The sequence below is a fragment of the Puma concolor genome, chromosome C1, assembly GCF_028749965.1.
Source record: "Puma concolor isolate L17-30 chromosome C1, mPumCon1.1.hap2, whole genome shotgun sequence".
Taxonomy (NCBI): domain Eukaryota; kingdom Metazoa; phylum Chordata; class Mammalia; order Carnivora; family Felidae; genus Puma; species Puma concolor.
The window spans coordinates 132704113-132730945 of record NC_141674.1 but is presented as its reverse complement, the minus strand read 5'-3'; the positions used below and the strand labels follow the sequence as shown (position 1 = coordinate 132730945).

The following is a 26833-nucleotide window of genomic DNA, read 5'->3' as shown; positions in this document are numbered from 1 at the left end:
TATAAAAATAGTCCATATTGCAATTATACTAAAATACTTAGTTTTCAGATACTTGTGGTGAGAAGTGATTTATGGGAAGTCCAGGAATCAGAGGCCATTCATCTGCAACTGGTCTTTTATGCCCGTTGCCATCAGAATAGCTCTTTAGATGTCTTTGGATAATACTTTTACTAATAGAAAATAATTATTTTCCTACTTTCATCACCATATATTTTTATATTTTCATTTTATTAAGATCTTCTAAGCTCTACCCCTAATTTTAACTGAAAATTGTATGGGAATTTGAGATTAAAAAAAAGACAATACCTGGGCAGTCAGAACAGAAGAACAGATAACCAAGCTAATGCTTAATGCATAAAATAAATAATATAAACTCTTATAATAGTGACAAGTACATAGTAACTGTTCAATAAATGCTCATAATTAGATATTTTGTAAGCTTTGTAACTTCTGAGTCCCCAAATCGTTGTTAACCTGTGACAAAGAGTTGGCACATGTATATTCCCAATATGCCCTTTGTAAATTTAACTACTGTTATTTGAATGAAGTAGATGAAAGTTAGTGTTGCTACTCCTTTAATTTTTACAGAGTAATTTAATAAGACAAATGGTACTCAAGTCTTTTCATTGCTGAATCCAAATTTAGCTGCACATGGCTCTAAAGCCCAATACTCAAGAGACCAGATTTTTTATTGGAAAGGAATATGAACTTTATTCAGGACGCCTGCCACCTGGGGAGAAGGAGGACTCTTGTCTAAAGGCCAACTCCAAGGTTTCTGCCTGACCTAGGGATTTTTAAAGAGGTTTAGGGTAGTTGATCACTACAGAAAGTGCAGGGGTCTATAACAATTCTAGATTACATGCAGACTTGATGGTGCCACCTGTAGATATTATCTCAGTGCTCCAAGGTCTCGCTGGCATTGAGGGTGGGGTGTGTAAAAAGGGGTCTGTCTCCTGTTTTATGACTGCAGAAGTACCCTGTTCTTTCTAAGAAAGAATGCATAATTGGGGCGCCTGGGTGGCGCAGTCGGTTAAGCATCCGACTTCAGCCAGGTCACGATCTCGCGGTCTGTGAGTTCGAGCCCCGCATCAGGCTCTGGGCTGATGGCTCAGAGCCTGGAGCCTGTTTCCGATTCTGTGTCTCCCTCTCTCTCTGCCCCTCCCCCGTTCATGCTCTGTCTCTCTCTGTCCCAAAAATAAATAAACGTTGAAAAAAAAAAATTTAAAAAAAAAAAAAAAAGAAAGAATGCATAATCTATGGATACACAAAGGAAAGTTAGTTAATCAATCATGTGATCTAAGGGCATTTGCTAAAGTTTAGACTACTAGGTTTTTGCTGAAGAGGCTGAGGTAGCTTCATTTTGATCATTGAATAATGAAAGAAATAAAAAAAAAACCCACAAAAAAACAAAAACAACCCAGGACATAGTATACATGAATTAATAGTGTAAGTAAAAGGTACAATTGCTGGATGTGTTTCATAAAGTCTTGAGAATAAAATTTTAGTTCCTAAAAAGTTTAATGTTGCTTGTTAAAGTATATTTTTTGCCAATAAATTGTTAGATTAATAGTGGATTAACAAATTTTTGCAGCAATATTATTTCTTAATAATTTACACCTGAATCATTTATAAATGAAATGTCTTCAAAGAATTAACATGTAAGTTTTGAAACCACATCAAATCATTCTTTAAATGGCTTGTAACAGTAAATTCTTAGGCTTCAGTTTACGCAGTCTCTGATATTGACTCCTTGAATAAATTTATAATTTGGAAATGAAGGGATTTAATTCTTTAAATGGTATTAAAAAGTGATTTTTAAAGAATAAGCACTGTCAAGCTAACAACAATAGACTGAACAAAGATTATTTGAATTATCAGTGTTGGAGTGTGAAAATTTTTATGATAGTATTTAAATTAGAAATGTTAGGGGCGCCTGGGTGGCGCAGTCGGTTAAGCGTCCGACTTCAGCCAGGTCACGATCTCACAGTCTGTGAGTTCGAGCCCCGCGTCGGGCTCTGGGCTGATGGCTCAGAGCCTGGAGCCTGTTTCCGATTCTGTGTCTCCCTCTCTCTCTGCCCCTCCCCCGTTCATGCTCTGTCTCTCTCTGTCCCAAAAATAAATAAAAAACGTTGAAGAAAAAAAAAAAATTTTAATTCCTAATTATTTAAAAAAAAAAAAAGAAATGTTAGTGACATTCTTAAGATCTGTTTCAATAACAGGGCTTTTGTTTTTGTTTTTTGGGGGATTTTTCTTTTGAAGTTTAAGACATTTATTTCTAGTTCATGAAAAGTCTGAAGAGAGTTGGCTAACTTCACAAGGCAGCCCTCCTTCTCCATGTAGGACTCTGCAATGTAGACTGTTCCCTTTTCTTTCTACTATATCAAGTGGCTTCCAAGATCATTCTGGCAGGGCAAGAGAGATTATACAGAATTTACTCTTTTCTTCTCTGCCTTAACTTAGAAGTGATATATACCTCTTCCATTTATCACGTATTTGCCAGAATTAACTAAGTTACAAGCAGCTGGGAAACAGAAGGAGCAAGAGAATGTTCCTAGATCAACAGGTATTTGAAAGAAAAAGAATCGGGGGAAAGTAGTAGTAAACATGAGAAAAAAAATACAAAAAAATCCAAGAGTAACCCATTCTTCTTCTTCTTCTTCTTCTTCTTCTTCTTCTTCTTCTTCTTCTTTTTTAATGTTTTATTTATTTTTCAGAGAGAGAGACATAGTTAGAGCAGGGGAGGGGAAGAGGGAGAAGGAGGCACAGAATCCAAAGCAAGCTCCAGGCTCTGAGCTGTCAGCACAGAGCCTGATGTGGGGCTTGAACCCATGAACCACAATTTCATGACCTGAGCTGAAGTCCGATGCTTAACTGAGGGAGTCACCCAGGCGCCCCAAGAGTGACCCTTTCTTAAGTAATTCTGTATCAAACCATTGTTGTACATTGTTTTCCTTCAAGAAGTTTTATGTTTTAGGTCAATCAGTGTGTCTGTGTATCACAGAATATTACTGAGTTTTGATAATATAAAGAGAAAATATCCCAAGGAGATGGTATTATTAATACCATTATCAATTTAATTTTGTGATGAATGATTTTGAAACAATAATTTTCAGTAAATTTCTTAGTAAAGAAGCTTAAAAATCAGATATTTTCCACCTTCATTTAATTGCTCTGCATTTAATTAAAAAAATGATTTTTGAGCATTTACTGCATAATTCAACAAACATGAGAATCAGTACCTATTAACACGAGGTACTGGACTTACAATAATTACTAAGACAATATACCGCCTATTTCTGTATTCTAAGTAGTCCACCCCAGAAAGACAGTGCTTGTGTAGATACCTAAGCGATCTTTGAGAACTTGAAACATGATTGGGGAAATAGATATAAAAGTTATTATGATGCAGTTTAATAAGTATGAAAACAGAAGCATAGGTTATATGGAGAAGTGGGAAGAGATGAGAAAAGTGACAATATGAGAAAGGCATCTTGAGAGGATTTTTTCTGAGGACATTCTTTCAATCTAAATGGAAATTTCAGTGGTCGGAGGAGCAGAAAAAGAACATTATGATACTTTCTTTTACCTGGAGAGATAGTTAAAGTTTCATGCAAAAAAAAAAAAAAAATGCATTTGTGGCATCTTTTTTTTTTAAGTTTATCTAATCAACATGATAAGAGAACATGATCAAAACCTAGAACCAGGAAGGTTTCCAGTCAAGAAGTCTAAATAAGAAACGGATATTATATGGAAGATTTCATGGGAAGATGCTAACAGGGGTTTTCACTGAGCATCACACACAAATTCCCAATTAGATCTAAGTGTCTCCTTCCTCATATTTCTCTCAATTTCTCTCTCTCCAGCTATTACCTCATAACTTTGTCTTCTCTTTAATCACACAACACTGAAAAATCTACTTTATTCTCTTAGCAATTCATCTCTCATACTCTGGTCTTCTTCTCAACACAGAAGAACATAAAATCTGATTTATCCTAAAGCATGTTCCTCAGATAAGTAGTTTATCTAGTTTTTTTTAAATATAATAAATATGTTTCTTTTGAGGAGCAAATAATAGCACTAAGAAAAAAAAATACTCCATACAGTTTGCAAGCAAGCTTAAATCTCGTAAATTTTATTCTGAAGATAGAACAATGTAGAATTAAAGATACAGATTTACGGGTGCCTAGGTGGCTCAGTCGGTTAAGCACCTGACTTCATCTCAGGTCATAATCTCATGGATCTTGGATTTGAGTCCCGTGTTGGGATCTGTGCTGACAGCTCAGAGCCTGGAGCCTGCTTTGGATTCTGTGTCTTCCTCTCTCTCTGCCCCTACCCTGCTCATTCTCTGTCTCTCTCTGTCTCTCAAAAAAAAAAAAAAAAAAAGTTAAAAAAAACCCTTAAAAACAAAAAGATACAGAGTTAGTGTCTAAAGATAAATAAAGCCAGACACAAGTTAACGTGGTAAGGGCATGCTTTAATCAGTAATATACTATTGCAAAATGTAAGAAGACCAGTATTAACCAAAGTCTGATTTTGTACCGAGGTGACTGACTTACAGAGAATGAGTGGAGTAAGCAGGGGAAAGAAAATGAAAAATTACAGAGTTGGTCATTGTAAATTCCATTAGGCCAGCTATGTCTGCTAGCTGACAAATATGAAAGTTAGGATTCTCTTCTCCCTCAGAGACTGATGGTTACATTTCAAAGGCTCTCAGGTTCTTGAGAAAGACACTCCTGAGTTTTAGGAGATACATGTATATTAAAAGAGATAGAGGAAGGATTCATAATTGCAAGCTCTTTTTAGTAAATGCTCTAAGAAAGAGTCGTCAGGGCTTATCAGCAAGTGTTGCCTGGAATATACAGTAAATTCTTTTGGCAGGCTTCAACCTTCTCAAGCAGGTACTTTAAGGGGATCTAGGGTCATTCTAGGAATGCTGCCTTGATCTTTTAGAAAAGAGGCTAGTGTTTGTTTAATTCTTTAACGTGACAGGAAGTAAATGAAATAATTTGTGCTGAGAGTCTACATTTTTTTTTAAGTTTATTTATTGAGAGGGGAGAGGGGCAGAGACGGGTGGGGCGGAGAATCCTAAGCAGGCTCCACACTGTCATGGAGCCCCACACCAGATTTGTTTCAGTGAACCAAGAGCTGAAACCAAGAGTCAGATGCTTAACCGATTAAGCCACCAGAAGCCCCAAGTCTCTATAGTTTTTAAAGGTCAAAGTTGAGGCTTAGTCCAGAAAAGGGCTCAGAGGAGCCTGGCTAAGAGAGAACCTTTGTTAGGGGTCACAGGATAGTGCTTATAGTTGGAGTCATGAGCCAGTTTATATTCACTAAGACCCTTGGGGATTACTCATAATGGGAAATAGGAAGAGAGAGTAGTAATAGATACATATAGAGACAGACAAGAATGTATATAATCATGAAAGTAAAGCTAGGAGAGAATTATGGGAAGAAATAAAAAAAAGAATGAGACACTCTGAAGGGTGACATATAAATCACCAAGACATCACTGAAATGTGCCAGGAAGAACAAAAGGCCAAGCTAAAGTTGTGTTAGATAAATTTGGTCCATGATTCTTTCTCTTCCTCCGATAATCTTCCATTTTCTGAAGTGAAGTGCAAGAAGTAACTTGAGGAATGATCCAGCTTTAGAAGATTAGAATTAGAGGTATAAAAAAACATACAACTTGAGGCTGGTAATAAAGACATCATTAAAATGTTTAATTATGTTGTTCATTTTTAGTGGGCCACCTAGCATAGGTGAGTACAGTAATTATTTGTATGATGAAAGACAGATGCCATGCTCTAACTTTGGAGTGTAAACAAATATTAGGTTTGTTATTATAACAAAGTTTAGTTATAATGAGAACTCTGACAAATAAGAAGGAAAAGATGAGACAAGATGACAGCAGAGTTGAAGCCCAGAGATGGGGTTATTGATGTGATTCCTATTGAGTAGGGAAAGTCATGAGAGTTGAGAAATGCTGAGGATTAATAAATAAACTATCTGATAAATTTAGGTCATGGAGGTTTATGAGGATGGATATGAGGGGAGAAAATGGAGACATTTTAAAAGTTTATTCAGAGATGATTGTAGAAATTAATGCTTGTGAAAAATAGAAATGTTTAAAATAAGTTTCATAGACTTATTATGATTTCATTAAAAAGTAGGTGTGTGGACTGCCTAAGCAGCTCAGTTGGTTAAGCCCCAACTTTGGCTCAGGTCATGATCTTGTGATTCATGAGTTAAGCCCCGAGTTGGGCTCTGTGCAGACAGCTTGGAGCCTGGAGCCTGCTTTGGATTCTGTGCCTCCAGGCCTCTCTTCCCCTCCCTCGCTTGCTCTCTGTCTCTGTCTCTCTCTCTCTCTCTCTCTCTCTCTCTCAAAAATGAATAAACATTAAAAGAAATTTTGAAAAAGTAGGTGTAAATTTGAAGATATTTTAATTAAAATGCCTATGACTTAAATGTGATGATGTAAACTTGTTCAGAAAATTACATGATCACATGTACCTCCTTGAATTTTTGTATTTCTTAAAACCTGTACTATGTAATTTGGCATTTAATTAATAGCATGTTAGTGGGGAAAAAAAAGATTTTTCTTCTAGTAGATTCTAGGGTCCTCCTTTTTGTATGTTTTCTCTTTATAGTGCTAGGGATATAGTAAATATAATTCTCTTTCATTATAATTGAGATATTTGCAGGAAATTTAACACTGTTTTTATTTTTTTAAACATTTGTTAAGTGTGTTTACATTTATACACTTTCAGTCCATTTAAGCATTTTTTTAATTTTTTAATTAAAATAATTTAATTAAATTTAATTAAAAAATTTAATTTTTAATTAAAATAATTTTAATTAAAATTTATTTTTTATTTATTTTATTTTTTTATTTTTATTTATTTATTTTTTTTTAATTTTTTTTTCAACGTTTTATTTATTTTTGAGACAGAGAGAGAAGAGCATGAACGGGGGAGGGGCAGAGAGAGAGGGAGACACAGAATCGGAAACAGGCTCCAGGCTCTGAGCCATCAGCCCAGAGCCTGACGCGGGGCTCAAACTCACAGACCGTGAGATCGTGACCTGGCTGAAGTCGGACGCTTAACCGACTGCGCCACCCAGGCGCCCCAAAATTTATTTTTTAGAGAGAGAGAGAGAGAATGTGCAGGGGAGGGGCAGAGAGAGAGGGAGACACAGAATCCAAAATAGGCTCCAGGCTCCAAACTTTCAGCGCACAGCCCGACATGGGACTCGAACCCACGAGCTGTGAGATCATGACCTGAGCTGGAGTCGGACACTTAACCAACTGAACCACCCAGGCACCCCTCCATTTAAACATGTTTAAAGTCAATTCTATTTATTTAAACCACATTTCATTGGGGGATATCTACTAAGGTGAGCCTTTATATTTCAGAATGATATTTTTAGTTGGTAGGCTAAGTGGCTTTTTTTTTTTTTTTTTTGCATTATGGTATTTTGATATTGTGTACATACAATACATAGTATTTTTATATAATTACCACATTATTTGTATGTAACACCATTCTGAATATATCACACAGTTTTTAAAAGATTAGAGAACAATATCCCTTTATTTTAATATAATTCCTAATATCTTTTCCTACTGAGTTTAATGCAAAACACTATTATTTCCTAGAGATCAAATATTTCTATCCATCTCTTAAGTTCCTTTCTATTTCCAGTACCAATTTCCATCCTTTTTCTTTGCAAAATTTGGCCATAGAGAATGTAGCCTTTTTTCCATTATCCCCATCATCTGGAATAAACTTTCTCTATTTTCTGCTTCATAACTGCCTATCTTAAAAAAAATCACTTCTATTCAGTCTTTACTTCCTTTCCTTGTCTCTCTATCCTCATTTCTTTCTGTAGAAAAATTTAATATTTTCTAATTGTTTAATTCCCCAGTAGTCCCACCTCTTTCCACCTAAAAAATCATCAAATATTTACATTATCAGCCTACAAGTAATACTAAGACTCAAACATACAGTAAGTGGTTCAGATGGTTGAACTTATTCCAAGAAATGATGAATAAATAGTCTGAAGACCAAGTTCTTATAATAAAGAAAAAATTATATTGACATATATAGATTATGTCGTCTTAGAGTTCAGAAACCCATTCCTAAAATAAGTGTTATTTCTATTATTCTACTTGTTGGAAATGGTGATGATAATTTATCCAATGAAGCATCATCATTGCTAAGCATAATTGGCTGTAGCCTTGTATAAAACAATGTAATAATAATAATAATAATAATAATGCTGACTTACATTAAGCCCTTTGTACAAGGCACGATTTTTAAAACCTTATGTATGTTAACTCATATAATCATCCCCAAAGCCTTGTGAATTTATTATTATTTATTATTATTATTTATGTATTATTTATTATTTATTATTATTCCCACATTACAAACAAGGAAATGAAAATACAGAAAAGTTCAATGAATTGCCCATGGTCATCTAGCTGGTAAGTGATAGTGCAGGGATTCAAAGCCATTATTCAAATCCAGAGTTTTTGCTCTTACTTATTATTATACGTTTCTCCAATATTCTAGGTCTCGAGCATATAAGAATTAAAACATTAATATGCAGCTCCTGCCTTCAGTGGATTAATGTAATAGAAATTCATATTGATTAACTACACAAATAATTTCAATTAATTTTTCTGTGCCTGGAACTTTGTTCAGTTGTTGGGGGATACATCTGAGAATAAGCCCGTCATGATCCCTGCTTATTCTCATGTCCTGACAGAGAAAAAGACCACAAATACCAAGGGGCCAAGAAAGAGAATATATAAGCACATAGATGGTATTTACTTCTATGAGAATAGATCAAATAAGATAGGAGAGAGTTGAAAAGGAAGACTTTAAATAAAATCTTAGGTAATACCTATATTTAGCAAAGGATCCTGGGAAGGAGATACCAGTGAGACACAGAAGACAGTTATAATGAAAAGAGCATGTCAAACAAACAAACAAAAAAACAACTCCTAAAAGGGTTTCAGGAGGAAGGCAGTCAACTGCTAAGTAACTAGATAAGTTAAAAAAAAATGTGCATTGGATTTAGTGATAGAGAAATTGCTGGTTATCTGAAAAAGAGTAGTTTCAGTGTAGTTGTAAAAGAAGTCAGATGATCCAGTAAAATGGGAGGCCTTTATGTTGTCAGAAGGAGCAGAGAAAACAAAAAGACCAGTACCCTTGATAAAGAGCACAAGTAGTGCACTTCCCTGTTATAGGAAGACATTCATTTGTCTTAAGGGAAGGGGGCAAGATGCAATACAAATGGGTCTATAGATCTGGTGACAAGCTAAGAGGTATGTTTCTGATGAATTTAATATCAATGCAAAGTGCTTTGGAAATCTTGTACCTAATTTAATTGATTCCACAATTTTTTTTTCTAATTTTGTGTTTTGTCAAAGATTAATAGTCTCTATTTAAAATATTAACAGTGAGGGGCGCCTGGGTGGCGCAGTCGGTTAAGCGTCCGACTTCAGCCAGGTCACGATCTCGCGGTCCGTGGGTTCGAGCCCCGCGTCGGGCTCTGGGCTGATGGCTCGGAGCCTGGAGCCTGTTTCTGATTCTGTGTCTCCCTCTCTCTCTGCCCCTCCCCTGTTCATGCTCTGTCTCTCTCTGTTCCAAAAATAAATAAACATTGAAAAAAAAATTTAAAATATTAACAGTGAAATGGGACAACTGAGTGTCTTAGTTGATTAAGCATCTGACTCTTGATTTCAGCTCAGGTCATGATGTCGTGGCTTGTGAGTTTGAGCCCGGCACTGGGTTCTGTGTTGACAGAGTGGAGCCTACTTGGGATTCTCTCTCTTCCTCTCTCTCTTCCTCTCCCCCACATGCACACTCTCTCTCAAAATAAATAAATAAACTTTAAAAAAATATTAACAATGGTACTCCCCATAAGTTAAAAAATTATGAAATAGAAAGATTACTATGACATTGATTCCTTAAATTTATCCACTTGATAATGTAAATGAATTTATACTCTTAAATTGCTAATGTCATTATATCTACAATTATAATACTTAAACATTTGTATTCTTTCTATTTTTGAAAGATTGATTTCTTAATTTGTTAATCCCATAGCTTTTCCTTGGATTCCTGATAACAAAAGCTTAAAATCTGAAGGCAAATTAGTATTCAGATTCATACTATTCTATGAAGCATTTGACCAGCTACTTACCATTGAAAAGATAGCCCCTCAAAAAAGTCATGTTGCTATATATCTTTGCTTAGTTCTGTGCTCCTATAAATGACTATTTTATCTTTTCTGAAGGGGAAAAACTATTATATATTAAAAGCTTTTAAAAGGAAAAAGGACTTGGAATCTAAAAATCAAGATAAATTACTATTCTTGATTTTCTAAAGCCATTAAAACATCTAGTTTATTACTTAAACATATTTGTACTAAGTGTTACAGTGATTCAGAAAACAATTATTCAATTTCAATTATTTTTAGATAGCTTAAAAACAGTGGATTGAGTTATTTACATATGATATGTAAAGAAACAAATTTGGCATCAGAATATGGAAGGTTAGCTTGTACTGAGTCTCATATGTTTAAGCTCAATTATTGGATACAATAGCTTTAAAAATTCAAGGACTAGCAGAGCAGCAAAAGGATGCCTGGAATAACATTTCCTCCACTCCACTCGACTCCACAGAAATCCATCAATAAGATGGAATGAAAAAGACAAAACCAATAATTTTCCTGTGATCAGAATGGCATGGAAGGGATGACATTGATTCAAGTCAGAGTGAAATCAAGATCTGAAATTACAAACTATGGGGTTATTAAAAAACAAACAAACAGACAAAAATAGGCTGAAGGCATAATCAGGCAGGAGATAATGGTTGTAGAACATGGGAGAATACTGAAGGAGTAAGTGAGAGACTGAATCAGAAGCAAAGTGATGTAGAAAAAGAATGTCAATCAGTAATGTTAGATCAGATAGCTGAAGAAGGAAGACAAAGATGAAAGCAGAAAAAAATAAGAGGAAGAAGAGGAAGAGAAAGAGGAGGAGGAAGTGGAGGAAAAGAAAGAGGAGAAAGAAGAGGAGAGGGAAGGAGGATGGAGAAGGATAAAGAGAAGAAATACATACAGTAATGGCTGAATAAAAAGTTATGCTTCCGGTGTAGAAGTCAACATTATAATTGCTCTTGACTGAATTCAATTTAGAAGGCTCGAAGATTATCAGAAGTACATGTATGTGTTCTGTCCAAATGATTTTATTTACCACATATTATTTAACTAAATGCGTACAGTTGACAAAGGTACAGCAAATACTTTTTCTTGAAAGTATTAATCACCAAAGAATAGCTCCTAAGCTGGACCTAATGTTACATGTTACATTTCTGATAAGGACCCATGTATACTTGTACTACTTCTTGATACCCAAAGCCTTCACCTCTTTTTTTTAAATTTTTTTTAATGTTTATTTATTTATTTTGTGAGAAAGAGGGAGAAAGAAATGTGGGGAAGGAGCAGAGAGAGAGGGAGAGAGAGAGACTCCCAAGCATGTTCAGCACTGTCACACTGTCAGCACAGAGGCAGCACAGGATCTCTAGGAACCCTGAGATCATGACCAAAGGCAAAATCAAGAGGCAGATACTCAACCAACTGAGCCACCCACAAGCCTCCAAATCCCTTATTTCTATGCCTTTCTCAAGACTCTGATTTTGAAGTTGTTTCTCATCTTTTCTTCTGCATAAAAAAATGCCCACATTTCATGGCCCATTAAAAATAATAGGATATAATAAAGTACATATAATAATTTATCATTCATAAATTAGTATGTTATCCTCTGAGGAGTATTATTTGCCAAAAGTACGTAAGCAGTGAACAGGTGTAGATGGCCTTACATCAAGGGAATGCATATCTAATGGTGGATCTTGAGAAATTGGGGCTTAGTTTGGATAAGGCCTTTCCTTTTTTATATGATATTGAGAAATTATTGTCTGTTCATAAATGAATTTCTGTTGAGATCATTTTGTATTGTATGAAATAATTGAGGGATATGTTGGGTCTTATCCAGACATCTGGAAATGGGCAGAGACATGTTTCTCAAGAATGTTTCCTTAGTGACTTTGGCCTGAGGAGTTACTTCATTCTCACAAAGGAAGAGAGTATGGGTTCCAAGTGACTTTCTTGTTATATTTCTCAAAGAAAGGCTGTCCATAGGTCTTCCAGCCTTTCCCTGGAGGGTGCAGTATGATATACCTGAGTGTTTAGAAACCTTGAAGTTTATGTTTTTACTGGAAGCTCTAGGCATTCTAATGTTAGTTTAATCTTACTTGAGTCAGTGCTTGTCTCCAGTTACTCCTGAAGGAATGACGATAATTAACCATATGCTCATAGTATTCAGGCTTCCATCTCTTTGCTTCCAATAGTGGTGAAATAAGATGAAGGCATTTACTGAGACAGGTCTGATTTTATAAAATTTTCAGTTGAGTCTTAAGTTCAGGAGGAAATTAGGATCTTTAAACCTGAAAACACATGCACACACACACACACACACACACACACACACACACACACAATGAGTAAGATTAAGGAAAAAAAAAATACACTGTCACCTACAAGCTTCAAGCTGTTTCAACCTGCTTCAATACTCCCTTAAGGCAAATTGTTCCTTTTTTCTGGCAAACCCAAGTAAATAGTCCTGTTTTGTTATGCAATGTAAAGCAAATAGTGTTTTCTAACTTGAAATATTTTTGGCACTCTGGTTCCAGGGAATTAAAACCACTTTGGGGATAATAGTAAGCACATGTCTTTGTTAAAGATAGATTGCAGGATAGCAAACAAGTTTGATTTTGGGAAAAAAAAAAGTGTTTTAGTAAGTAGGATAATGAGGACAAAAGAGTAACAAAAAGCAATTCCCCATTCATACCCTTTGAACGGGTTGTATCTTCTAGTAAGAGGGATGAGGGCTTGAGGTTAAATAATCCACATTCTTGAAAGATAAGTTTATTGCAAAGCTTTGGGCACAAAAAGAGTCAAATTCAGGTGGTCTAGCATGGAGCAATTGTATAGATCTGTCCATTCCCTGGAACTCACATCATTAATGGCTATTTGGGTTGGCATCTTCTCTCCATTCTGTATCTAGCAGTTATTTTTGTGTTTAATAGACTATTAATTTTTACTTATTTATTTATTGCTTGCCATATTACTGACCTCTTGAGTTTTTCAACAGATTCTTTGTTTTCCAGGTATTTAGTCACAAAAAATATTTTTTCCCAGTGGAATTGTCCCTTGTTTAAATTTGTAGAATGTCGTATAGATTTAGATTTTTTTTTTTTTAACTTTTGAGAGAAAGAGAGAGATCTCGAGCAGGGGAGGGTTAGAGAGAGAGGGGGAGACCAGAATCCAAAACAGTACCCAACCTCTGAGTTGTCAGAACAGCCTGACGTAGGGCTCAAACCCAGGAATGTGAGATCATGACCTGTGCTGAAGTCGGACACTTAACCGACTGAGCCACCCAGGCACCCCTTTTTTTCTTTCTTTCTTTTTTCATTTTTAGTTTTCAGTAAATTAAACTAGTAAAAACTGTTGAGCTTTTTAAAAGTTAAACAATATAAGAACATAAAGATGCATGGCAAAGCATACAGCATGCTGTAGTTTAGGTGTGATCAGGGTTGACACTAAATTATTTGACAGCCTGTAGTGGGCTATCCTAAATTTGAAAGAATATCAGAAAGTTCAGATCATACTCTGACCAATACCCTCCATTGGTACATATGAGTCTTGGTATGTGATTTGTTAATGAATGGATTTTATATTCTGAGAAAATAAAAATGAAAGCCTGTGTCTAAACGATATCTTAGATAATCATTTTGTTTTATTTATTAATGTGGAAAAACAGAAATGTCTTCAAGCCAGAAGGTGGTAGTCTAATTTACAGTGAGCGATCTACATTAAAATCTATTACAATCAGTTCCTGACTTGTGTAGTTAGAAAAGAGAAAATAACCCACATAGTCATTTGTAAAAGCATTTTAGTAAGGTAGAGTCAGGAGAAATTAGCAGGTATTTTAATTTCCTACAGTATCCTCACTGGCTAACAATGAAACTATATCCATTTTTGTCCACTGACATTGTATACAATGTCTAGCAACCCTGTGGCTAGACTCATAATAGAAATATAAGTATTTATCAAATTAGAACTTAAATTTACCCAATTTATTGATGCCTATTCTCATATTATTTTATGCATTTCCTTCAAGACAGCTCCAGATGCCCTTTGATCACTCATATACCAATTCATCTATTTAAAGTTTCTAAACTATTTTCAGAATTGTGGAACCATCAAAAAAAGCTCATACCAATTAGCAGTTCCTTTTTATTCTCCCTAACCCCAGACAACCATTCTCTCCCTTTATGCTCCCTAAACACAGACAACCTCTAATCTACTTTATGTCTTTAAAATTTTCACACAAAGGAAATTATAGAATAAGTGGTCTAATGTGACTTGCTTTTTGACTTATTATACTATTTTCATGGTTCATCCATGTTTTAGCTTACTTTAGTACTTCATTTTTTATTATTGCTGAAAAATATTCCATTGTATAGATGTACCACAATTTACTTAATCTCTTCATCAGTTGATTGACATTTGGGCTATTTCTGGTTTTGGATATTACGAATAAAACTGCAATGAACATTTATTTGTGTACATGTGGATGTACGTTCTATTTTCCTTTGGGTATGAACCTACCAGTGAACTTGCTTTGTCAAATGGCAATTATATATTTAACATTTTGAAAAACTGCCAGACTGTTTTCCAAAGCAGCTGCACAATTTTACATCCCCACTAGCAGTGTACGAGGTCTCCAGTTTCTCTACTTTTGCTAAAACTTATTATCTTTTTAAATTACAGTCATCATAATGGATGTGAAGTATCATTTTGATTTCATTTCCCTGATGGCTGCTAATATTGAACATGTTTTATGTTTTATCAGCTATCTGTATACCTTTATTAGTGCCTGGGTTGAAAATTGAGACTGATTCTCTGTCTTTAGATCCGGCAGACAAAATTAGGATGCTTTATACTACTGATATAATTACAAACAGCAACCTTTCTGATACTTAATGGCTTTAGTAAATAAGCCAGTAAGAAAGAGAATAGTACGCTTTCAACAGGAGAGGCCATTATGATGCTTTGCAGTTGTAGCATATCCTTAAGATAAATATTATTTTCTGTTAATTTGGCTACATAATTTAATTTTGTTCCAGATGAATGACAATTCATGTAGCTCCCTCCCAAAAACATCCTTCATTGCCTTTCCCATTTTGTAAGCTCTTATCCCAAACATTGAAAAGATAAGACAGAGTTGTCCCTTCTTTAGTGGTGAGGAGATGAAGGTATGTTCTCCATGAAGTCCTCTGGGTAGCTGTCAGATTAGCTGTGAGTGTTACTGTGCCAGGCTAGTAGGATCAATTTCCTTACCCATTTCTGGGGAAATTAGAATCCAGGAAATTAACTATAGCCATGGTTCTGAGTTATGTTGCCTGCCTTGTATCTTGAATGAGCTGACCTTCTCTCCTTACTTCTACAAAAATGTATAAGGACCTCATTCATGCCTAACCAAACTTAATTCCCAGCTCAAAGGATGATGGGAGGGAAGGGAAACTCTTTCACTTTTTTTTTTTTTTTAAGTGCATGTGAATGGTAGTATTTTTACTTGGTTATGCCTCACACTTTCAGTATAATTATTTTGCTGAGGAAAGAGTATGGAACTGAAAAAAATAGAACTGTTATAGTTAGTCTTTTTTTTAAATTATGCCTATTCTACATCCTTGAGTTCTAAAGGATGTTTAACTTTGTTTAATATTTTAGAATAGATAGGCATTTTACTTTAATTTTCAAACTACATAGTATCTGCCAGGACCAATAACTCAAAGTTCTTATTCTACCTGTTCAACTGATTCAGGAACCTTAGTGTTCAAATTCACACATAGACACACACACACACACACACACACACACACACACAAACAGACAAACACACACAACCCCACATTGTGTGAAAGCATCATAAAAATGACATGAATGCCTTGTTATCTCAATGGAATATTTTTCATGAATTTTAATTTTATGTATGTCTTTATTTGGCTATTAGTTCATGACAAGTACAATTTTTATAGAGAGTTAGATACCGTTTTGAGAAAAAATACATTTTGAAATACTTTAAAATGTAGCAGCAGATTATGATTAAGGGTACTGACAGGTTGTCATCTATTACAAAAATAAGATGAAAGAGATTGTACCTGGACAATATGGTGTATTATGTACTCCAGTAAACCTGGAACTATGTCAGCAATGGAAAAGAAGCATCGGCTTCATCTCAGTATTGATACCAGGCTTTTTTTTTTTTTCTGATATAGCAGGGAAAAAGTGGCCATGAAGATTTGTCAAAGGCAGTAGACAAAGGGCAATACAGAATGAGGGTAGATGAATGGTTCTGATTTGCATGGACTTTTTTAGAGCTATGCTCTTTCTCACTCTGTTTGTGAATGGTGCAGGAGCGAAATTCTGTTCACACTACTAGTAGAGTTAGCTTCATTTCTGACATGATTTGAAAGTGTAAAAAATACAAAACAGGGCACCTGGGTGGCTCAGTCAGTTGAGCATCCAACTCTTAGGCTTGAGTCATGATCTCACAATTCATGAGTTCGAGCCCACATTGGACTCTATGCTGATGGTGCAGGGCCTGCTTGGGATTCTCTCTCTCTCCCCACTCTCTCTGTCCCTACCTCGCTTGCATGCTCTCAGTGTCTCTCAAAATAAATAAATAAAACTTAAAAAAAATTGAAAAAAAATACAGTGGAGTGGATGATTTTTTAATTAATAACTGAAGCACCTTTGACCATTACCAACCTCCCACATACTCACCTCAAGTAGAAACACCATATGATTTCTATAAAGATTTTATTGTGATTATGTATAAGAATTTTTCTCCATCATCTCTGGCCTAGGTTTCCATACAAATCACCCACATCCATCTCTTATAAATTGTTCTATTGAATGTATGAGAGGAGGCCACTTATAGTAACTGACTGGTTATACAATTCACCTGGAATCAGACCAGCTGAAACTAATGAGTTGATTGTTTGGATCCAGCTTTGTGTGGATTGAGAATAGGTGATAGGGGCTGTGTACTCATCTCTAAATGGTATTGTGAAAGAATACAGGCTTTTGAGAGTAGATGAAACCGTGTAAAACATCTTTAACTCCATCAGTCCTGTGACCATCTTAGGACAAGACGAAGAATAAAACAAACTTCACAGAGTAACTTTACAGATAAAGTGATGTATGCAAAACAGCACAATTCCTAGCAGAAAGGCAATGCCCAGTAAATGGTAGCTGTAGTATTATTGTTGGTGGATTTTTTCTCTCTTGTGTGCAAGAAAAACAACAACGAATAAGAAAACTTAATCACCTTAAAGAAATCTCGTTCAAAAGACTTTAATATGGTTTGCACTCCTAATAAGTCCTATTAACCATCCAACTACACATCTTAAACCTGTAAAAACCCTTTTTTATCTACCTATATTTAGAAGAAGTGAATAATTCCTTTCTGAGATTCTTTGAGAGAAAAACAGAAGAAAAGCTCTGCCTGTTATAATTTTAATTTCTTAGCATGACTGCCAAAGCTATATATATTCTTCCTGAAATTAAGCAAGCTAAGAATAATAACTGAGGAAAACAGACAACATGAAGGGAAAACTGTAATAATTTGGTTATACTAAAAAAGGTACTCAAAGCACCTCTGAAAAATAAAACAGCTATCTTGTGTTATCCAAGTAATTTGGAACACAGTTTTAAGAAATAATTACTCTTGTTTTTCACATTGTCACTTTTATGTATTGAAATCTACATACTACCATTTATCTTTTCTGGCAGCATTTAAAGCACACCTTAGCTGGTAATTTATTTCATTTTCTTTTGTTTTTATATCACATTAGTTGAATTGGGTCTAAGAACTTACTACATTAACTTCCTAAAAAAGTCTCTACCGTTGTATGATAGTTGGAAGCGTGATGTTGGGCTTGTCTTTTTGATATTGTTGTAGTTTTTTATATGTTTACTTTTACTTTATGTCTTCAGATATAGTTTTAAGATAAAATTCATTATGGTTGTGCCTTGCAGGTATCTCTAACACTATTTTCAAAAGCATGTCTAAATTGTTGCACACTGTATACATATTGAAAGTTATGAAAAAAAGAGACACCGTTTTCTTAAATAAAAATCAATTGCCTAATTGAGTTTTTTAAGGGAGAGGGGTGAAAACATTCGGTCTTTAATGACATCATTTTACAAAAACTGCTCTTGTGACAAATATACCACTTCATAGCTCAGTTTTCTGTGTGTAGTCAGCTATCATTCGTAGGCATCAAAATTATTCTATTTTTATTCTGGAAAGTGTGTGAAGAAATTATTGCTAAAATTGCATATAGATATACAAATATAGTAAAACCTTGGTTTGCAAGCATAACTTGTTTCAGAAACATGCTTGTAATCCAAAGTACTCACATATCAAAGCAAATTTCACAAACCATTGTCTCCCTTGGGATCACCTGACCTTCAGCGTCATGTACTACTGGTATTGCAAGGCATCACTTGTTTATCAAGTTCGAATGTGTTAGAAATGTTTGCCTGTTTTGTGGAGCACTAGCAGAACAAGTTACTCACAATGCAAGGTGTTACTGTATATTTTAAATGCCTCTTCTGTCCAAAAACCATGTCTTGTCGGCAAAAGCATAAATTTATTCTTTTCTTTCCCCCATCAGATGTAGGTTCTGTCGAAGGACTTGCTTATCACAGAGCCTGGGATACACTGTACTGGACCAGCTCCACTACCTCATCCATCACCAGACACACAGTGGACCAGACTCGGCCAGGAGCATTTGACAGGGAAGCAGTCATTGCCATGTCAGAAGATGACCACCCACATGTGCTAGCCCTGGATGAATGCCAAAAGTAAGAAACAGTGAATTGTTATTTCTTCATTATAAGTCAAAGATCATCGAAGTGATGTTAATTTTTAAAAGAATTAACTTTAAAAACACAGGTTTTCTTTGAAGTGTTCTTTTCCTCACTTCATAAAACTTTTTTTTTTTTTTTTTTTTTTTTTTTGTAATATGAGCATCGTAAATGTGAATAATTAGAATCTGGACTTGTGAAGTGCCAGGTATCAACTCGATCAGAATTCGAGCAAAAGCAAATTTAAATGATGAAAGGAAAAATAGAGACAATATTGTGAGGGAAAAGTATATATGAAGAATACATCCATGCATAGCTGATTGAAATGATAAATGTGAAAAAAAAATATTCACATGTATTAAAACCTAAAATATTCACATGTATAAAAACATATTCACATGTTTTTGTGTAATTTAATTAAGTAATTTCAATAACTAGGGATCTCTCCAATCGAAATGCAGAGAAAACAAACAACAACAACATATCTTTGTGTGCAGCTATATTTTCAACAGTAGATACTTGACAACAGACTAAATTGTCCACATGTGTTTGATATTATACTGTGTAGGCATTTATAGTAATACTTATGAAGAATTCATGACAAGAGAAAATGCTCAGGCTATAAAATAGAGTGAATAAAAACTAAGCAAATTAGAAGAAATTCATGTTTCAGGGGGATGCCATAAGGAAGCAATTATACAACAAAGAAGAACAAAGCTTGGGTTATGTAGAAAAAAGATACCCGTGTATTTCTACTTTCTTACAATGTTAAGAACATTTGTTAACAACTAGAAAGTCCTTTTGTTCTTAAATTAAACAAATAAAGATCAGACTAATTTGGCTGTCACTAAATAGAAACAGAAGAGCTCTTTTTACATGTGGTAAAAAAAATGAAGAATAAATAAAACAATTACTGATAAACACTGACCCTGACCACTTGAAAGAAGTGCATAAACTACTCAGTGTGTGAATCACTAAATCCAGACACTTACAGAGCTAGAAGATGAGATTATACAATTTACTTGAAACTTTCATCTCAGAAATGAAGACTCTGAAGGTTGCAAGTTGATTCCCCACACAGCTCCAGTGACAGTTCAGATGGGTACAGCCCTTCTGGTGCCTGGGCAAAGCTAGCTCTGCTACAGCATTGACCTGTCACTATACAGTTTGGTTTTGAATTGACTGTATGGATCCTGACGGTTCACCAGGAGAATCTTAGCACAATTTTAACTGTCCTACAGCTAATCAAAGGGATTTCTTAGACGATTTTGAAATAAACATAAGAGAGATCACTGATAATATTATAAGTGATCAGTTTCATACAGTATTTATTACATAAGCTAAAATTACACTTTCATCTTGCATATAGTGAACTGTAAATTATAATCAAACACACCAACATGTTTTAATTGTAGAATTTCATAGAACTAAAGTTTCAAGTATAAAAACATTTTCTCATTATGCCTATCAATGACATTTTCAAATCACCGTTGAAAATGTCAGTTAACAGAAATTTTAAAACAAAATCTTAAATTCTGGGTAAAAAAAAAAACTATTTGAGTCCAAAATTTGATTCAGTTCCTACAATCTTAATCACTCAAGCTCTCTGGCCTCTGTTTTATTTTTGAAATAAAAGTTGAATTAAAGAAACACTAATACCTCAGAAATTCTGTAATTCTAAAGCCAATAATTTAGGAAAATACTGCAGGTAAACTGTTTATGTATTTAATACTTTATGCATACATTATAAATGCTTTATTTAACTAATGTTTTATTTTTATTCTTTTAAAAGTCAGTGTGTGGATAAAACTGCATAATTTAAGAAAGTGGAATGTCATTTGTTTTTTGCAAATTTACTCATTCATATGACAAAAAATTTTGATACTTGCTCACTTAGAACACTTTTATGCTAGTGTTCTAGCATAGAAAAGGCTATGAAATATTTTAACAAAGAGCATAGGTGACCCAGCTTTTCTTAATTGGTAGTGGTTATATTTTAAATTAGCAAGTAGAAAGATTTTGTTGTGAATTTGAATATTGTTCAGTAGTAAATATTTGCATAATATTAAAAAACCACATATTGAAAATTTTGTTGGCTATAATTCTGCATGACCTTTAAATGATTACACATAGGAATAGTATATACGATCTTACTGTAAATATTAAATAGTTTTTCTCTGTCAGTATATATTAAGCATATTTTTTTCAGATATTTAAAGAGGGCTGCCTGTCAACCTCTCCCTTTTTCTCCTTTCTTCAGTTCTTCCTTTCCCCTTCTTTCCTTCCTTCTTTCCTTCCTTCCTTCCTTCCTTCCTTCCTTCCTTCCTTCCTTCCTTCCTTCCTATCATTCTAAACGGCAATAATCAGTCTTCAAATAAACTCTTAGGGACAGTCTTATAGGTAGAAGAATAGAAAGAAAAAATATTTCAGTAAAAATAGGGATTAGAAACTGGAACTCTATAGACTCTCTACTCTTAACAGTGACTTGTAAAGGCTTCCTCAAAGAATAGATTGACAGACATTGATGTAAATCATTCTATAAAATCTGTAAGTAATAGATAATATGTTTAGGGAGTTGAGAATAACCTCTGAAATTCCAAAAGCAATACTGTTATTTATAGAAAAATCACATTGACAAAGAGACAAGAGAAAAAAAAAGAAACTAAAGAAATATAGGAGTTTATTAATTGTATTTCTCTAAAGCATATACAAAGGACAATGCAAAATTTAAAAGCAAACCAGGAAGGAAAAGAGATATTGATATTTACCAATTAAAGAAAAGAAATAGGTTAAGAATGATATCTAAAACAATTTACTCAATCTGCTGAAACATGATATTAATAATTTAGAATACATTTGCAATTCATAGAAAATTTAAGATAACTGTTTTGTGTGTGATTTAAATAAATTCTTACTGTACATCAAACTGACTCAATTTAATTGTTATTTGAGAGAATGTGCAAGATAATTATTTCTCAGAAATAGTTTCCAGGTTTTTTTAAGAAACTGAGAAAAACATATATGCATATATAAATATATATTTCCACTTTTATTTAGACTTTGTTAAGGGTCATAGAATTGAGACAAGTCTCTTTGCTTCTTTTTTTTTTTTTTTTAATTTTTTTTTTTTCAACGTTTATTTATTTTTGGGACAGAGAGAGACAGAGCATGAACGGGGGAGGGGCAGAGAGAGAGGGAGACACAGAATCGGAAACAGGCTCCAGGCTCCGAGCCATCAGCCCAGAGCCTGATGCGGGGCTCGAACTCCCAGACCGCGAGATCGTGACCTGGCTGAAGTCGGACGCTTAACCGACTGCGCCACCCAGGCGCCCCATCTCTTTGCTTCTTTTTTTTTTTTTTTTTTTTTTTTTTTTAAACGTTTTTTATTTATTTTTGGGACAGAGAGAGACAGAGCATGAACGGGGGAGGGGCAGAGAGAGAGGGAGACACAGAATCGGAAACAGGCTCCAGGCTCCGAACCATCAGCCCAGAGCCCGACGCGGGGCTCGAACTCACGGACCGCGAGATCGTGACCTGGCTGAAGTCGGACGCTTAACCGACTGCGCCACCCAGGCGCCCCTCTTTGCTTCTTTTTAAATAGCTTGACATCACCATGTTCCTAATGTCTCTATTGTTAATGAAAGTTTTAATATATTATCACAATTTTTATTTTAATTAGCTTAATGTTTTGGACCAACTGGAATGAACAGCATCCAAGTATCATGAGATCCACCCTAACGGGAAAAAATGCTCAAGTGGTGGTCAGTACCGACATACTCACTCCAAATGGTCTCACCATTGATCACCGTGCAGAGAAGCTGTATTTCTCAGATGGCAGCCTAGGAAAAATTGAAAGGTGTGAATATGATGGATCCCAGAGATACGTAAGTTAACTGAGAATTTCTTGATTATAGATTTAAGCAATTATACATTTGAAAGAAATATGCTTTATGCTTGTCTGAAATATGCCTGTCAAGGGATTTCAAAATATGGAATTGTTTGAACCAATCCAATTGAATATAAAATGAACAAGAAGACTGTGGATAATATTTTGAAAAATTTGTTCAAGTGCATTTGCTACCATAGAGACAGTCTCTTACAAACTTTATTCTAGAGAAACAATAACTGAGTTTTTCCTAATTATTAATTGAAATGGAATTGGTAGAGTGATTGCATAAGCTTTATTATTAGTTTTTTTTGTTTTTTTTTTTGTTTGTTTGTTTTTTAATGTGAAATGAAATTGGTTTGCTGCCCTAGGATAAAAGAACATTGGAAAAGAAGAAAATAATCCTCTTTCTGTGCTTGGGTCCATAAAGCAACCCAAAAAGTTTTGAAGAGAGAAGAATGGGAATCCTTTCATAGTCATGCATGTTCTCTCTTTCCTCTGAGTTCCAAATAATGTTAATGGAACAGTCTTTATGCTGCCCCTGTAGAGCCTTTACAGCAGGTATTTAGGGCCCATAGAATAGTCAGAGTCTAGCGTTTCCCCGCTTACCCTAGTAGTCTTTGGAAGTAGTCTTTGGAAGTAGTCTTTGGAAACTGGGAATGCTCAGGGCTCAGGAAGTTGAGATCTTGGTGGTAATAGGGCTGGAGAAACCTTTACCTGTTCAGCCCCAGCCTGGTGCATGCCTGAAGGACAAAATGATCCTGAGGCTCTTTACTCCTCCATTGCATTTCCTAAAGGGCCACATAGTAAATATTTTAAGCTTTGTGTGCCATATTGTCTCTACACAACTATAATGCCTCAAAGTACTAAAAGCAGATGTAGGGAATATGTAAATGAATGGGTGTGACAGTATTTCAGTAAAACTTGATTTACACAAACAAGCAATCAGCTAGCATGCCATAGTTTGTTAATGCCTAATCTCTATCATTAAGCGTACGGTTTAATTTAATCGAAGGTATACCTATAAAGATATATACATATATGCCTGTATATTATGTATGTGTATAAATATGCAATATATATTAATATATTATAGATACAGAAAAATTTCCCTGTGCAACTAATTATATATACACATATATGAATATGTATTGATATATGTAGCTATAGATATGTTTATGTCTATGTGTGTGAGAGAGAGAGAGAGGCAGAAACAGAGAGTGATAGAGAGTTTCTTGAATAAAGAAGAAATATATTGATTTACATTCTAGTACAGGTACCTCATCTAATTGTGGAGTGAGTACTTTGCGTAGTACTGATGTAGGACAGTTGAGTGCTTAAGGAACATGAGAATAATGACCTAAGACCTGATGAGTTCAATTTGTGTAAAGGCAATAGCTGTAATCAAATTCTTGATCTATCTTTTCCCATTAAAATCCATGTGAGATAATCTCCAAAATAAGAGAAACTCACACAACTCAATAGCAAAAATACAAACAATCTGATTAAGAAAAATGGGCAGAAGAATGGAATAAACATTTTTCCCAAAAAGATATACAGATGGTCAACAAACATATGAAAAGATGCTCAACATTATTAATCATCAGAAAAATGCAAATCAAAACCACAATGAGATATTACCTCTTACCTGTTAGAATGGCTCGTGACAAAAGGACAAGAAATAAGTGTTGGAGAGGATGTAGATAAAGAGGAATACTATGTACTGATGTTGAAAATGTAAATTGGTGCAGCCACTATGGAAAATGGTATGGAGGTTCCTCAAAAAATTAAAAATAGAAATACCACATAATCGAGCAATTCTGAGTATTTAAACCAACAAAACAAAAATACAAATTTGAAAAGGTATATGGACCCCTATGTTGATTGCAGCATTATTTACAAAAGGCAAGATGTGGTAGCAACCCAAGCGTCCATCCATAGGCGAATGAATAAAGAAATATGGTATATTTGTACAATGGAATATTATTCAGCCATCAAAAAGAGTGATATTTGCCACTTGCAACAGTGTGGATGGAACTTGAGGGCCTTCTGCTAAGTGAAATAAGTCAGCAAAAGACAAATATTTTATGACCTCTCTTACATGTGGAATCATAAAAAAAAACTAACAAAACAACCTCATAGAAGTCATATTTTTACATATTCACACCAGAGGATATTGTGTATCGTTCAGTGACTTTAAGAAGCAGCCTACAAAAAAAAAAAAAAAAAAAAGGAGAGGAAGCAGCAGCAGCAGCAGCCTACTTATTTTGTTTGTGAGGGTAGTTGAGTTGCGGAGAGGGACAACATGGCTATGTTATTTGTGTAAGCACAGCTTTAGTGGCCATACTTATGAGTGGCCATGCTTATGTTGCCTGCTGTCCTGCCTGAGGTTTTTCACCTTAGAGTATTCTTTACTTCCACAGATTTCTTTCAGTGCTCATCATGTTCAGCTGCTCTGTATCAAGATAATATTTTTTTATCCCTAGGGCCTTTGCCTCATGCCTTGGTTTGGAAGATCTCCTCTGGGTTTTTCTACCCCATTTTCTGCAACTATGTTCCTTCTTCCCTTGTACACATATATTCGTTATTAACAAAGTTAATATCCACAATAAAAATGTATTTAAAAAACATGCTCACAGATACAGAGAACAGATTGGTGGTTACAAGAGGTGGCTGAAGATGGGAGAAATGGGTAAATTGTATTTCTTTTCTTCTTAGCTTAAATAAATTAAATACATTTTTTAACAAAATAAAATAGTAGCTATTAGATGAAAATTTGCTATCATCAGTAAAAAAAAAAATAAAAATAAAGGCCACGTGACCTCAAGCAAATCATTAATCTTCATAAATTTTAGTTTTCCAATATGCGAAACTAACTCTACCTAACTTTCAGGGTTATTATGAGGATAAAATACAAAAAGTATACCCCTCAGAATACACCAAAGAAACTCTAAATGAACTTATTCGATAATGCATTTCAAAAAAATAGGAAAACAGGAAAATAATTGTCTGGATGTGGTATTATTTTCTCCTATGTCCTGATACAGAAAATGCTTCCATAGTGCCTTATAGTAATGCTTAATCCACTTCAATTTATTTTTTTTATATACCTCTTTGCTTTTATCCCCACAGTATATTCTTATGTATGGTAATTATAGTTACTCTAAGGGGTTCAGTCATCAGATCTCTAATATAACTTAAAGGATTTCTTTTGACATTAAAAAATATATATATATATGCCTAAAGTTTAAACTCTCCACTTTGTATCCCTGTATAAACCAGTATACTTTCTGGCTGGCTATAGTTAAGAATATTGTATTGTATATTTGAAGTTGCTGAAAGAGATTTTAAATATTCTCACCACCATCACACACATATACAAATTCTAACTATATGAGGTGATCGATGTATTAACTAAACTCATTGTGGTAATCATTTTGCAACATATACAATATCAGATCATCATCTTGTACTTTAAACTTACACAATATTATATGTTAATTATATTTCAATAAAATTGGGGAAAAAAGGTTTCTTTCCTGTAGAGATGTTAAGTGTTGGCAAGAGAGCATTAGTTTAACGGTTATGGTTTTATTCCTGCATAGGACACCAACCAATTTTGTCTCAAATAACAAAGAATTACATATATTTTACCTCTACTTCTTCCATAAAGTAGCTTTATCATCATCATCAAAAAAAAACTATCGGACCCAAAAACTGAGAAAATATTTCAAAATTTATTGCATTCTTATAGCCATCTAGATTTCCTTATCTTTATTTTCATTGATTTCTACTTAATTTAAGATAAATGTAATGTTTTGGTAATACAATGAACAATAGATTTTTAAAATCCTCTAATGTTGTTTTCAAAATTTAATCTAGAGACTATTTATTAACTCTTTTAAAGATTTTGTCTATTCTGTGAGTCTATTTTTG

The 26833-nt window shown here is 34.4% G+C and overlaps 1 protein-coding gene across 4 annotated transcripts in view; it reads left to right on the top strand.

Annotated features, from left to right (window-relative positions):
* LRP1B (LDL receptor related protein 1B) overlaps nt 1-26833 on the top strand; it is a 1907075-nt gene that overhangs the window by 1534842 nt on the left and 345400 nt on the right. For all 4 annotated transcript variants that reach the window (XM_086718488.1, XM_025932005.2, XM_086718489.1 and 1 more), the window contains exons 42-43: nt 18819-19008; nt 22691-22895. In XM_086718488.1, the coding sequence (XP_086574614.1) occupies nt 18819-19008; nt 22691-22895 (395 nt within the window). The remainder of the gene's footprint in view (nt 1-18818; nt 19009-22690; nt 22896-26833) is intronic.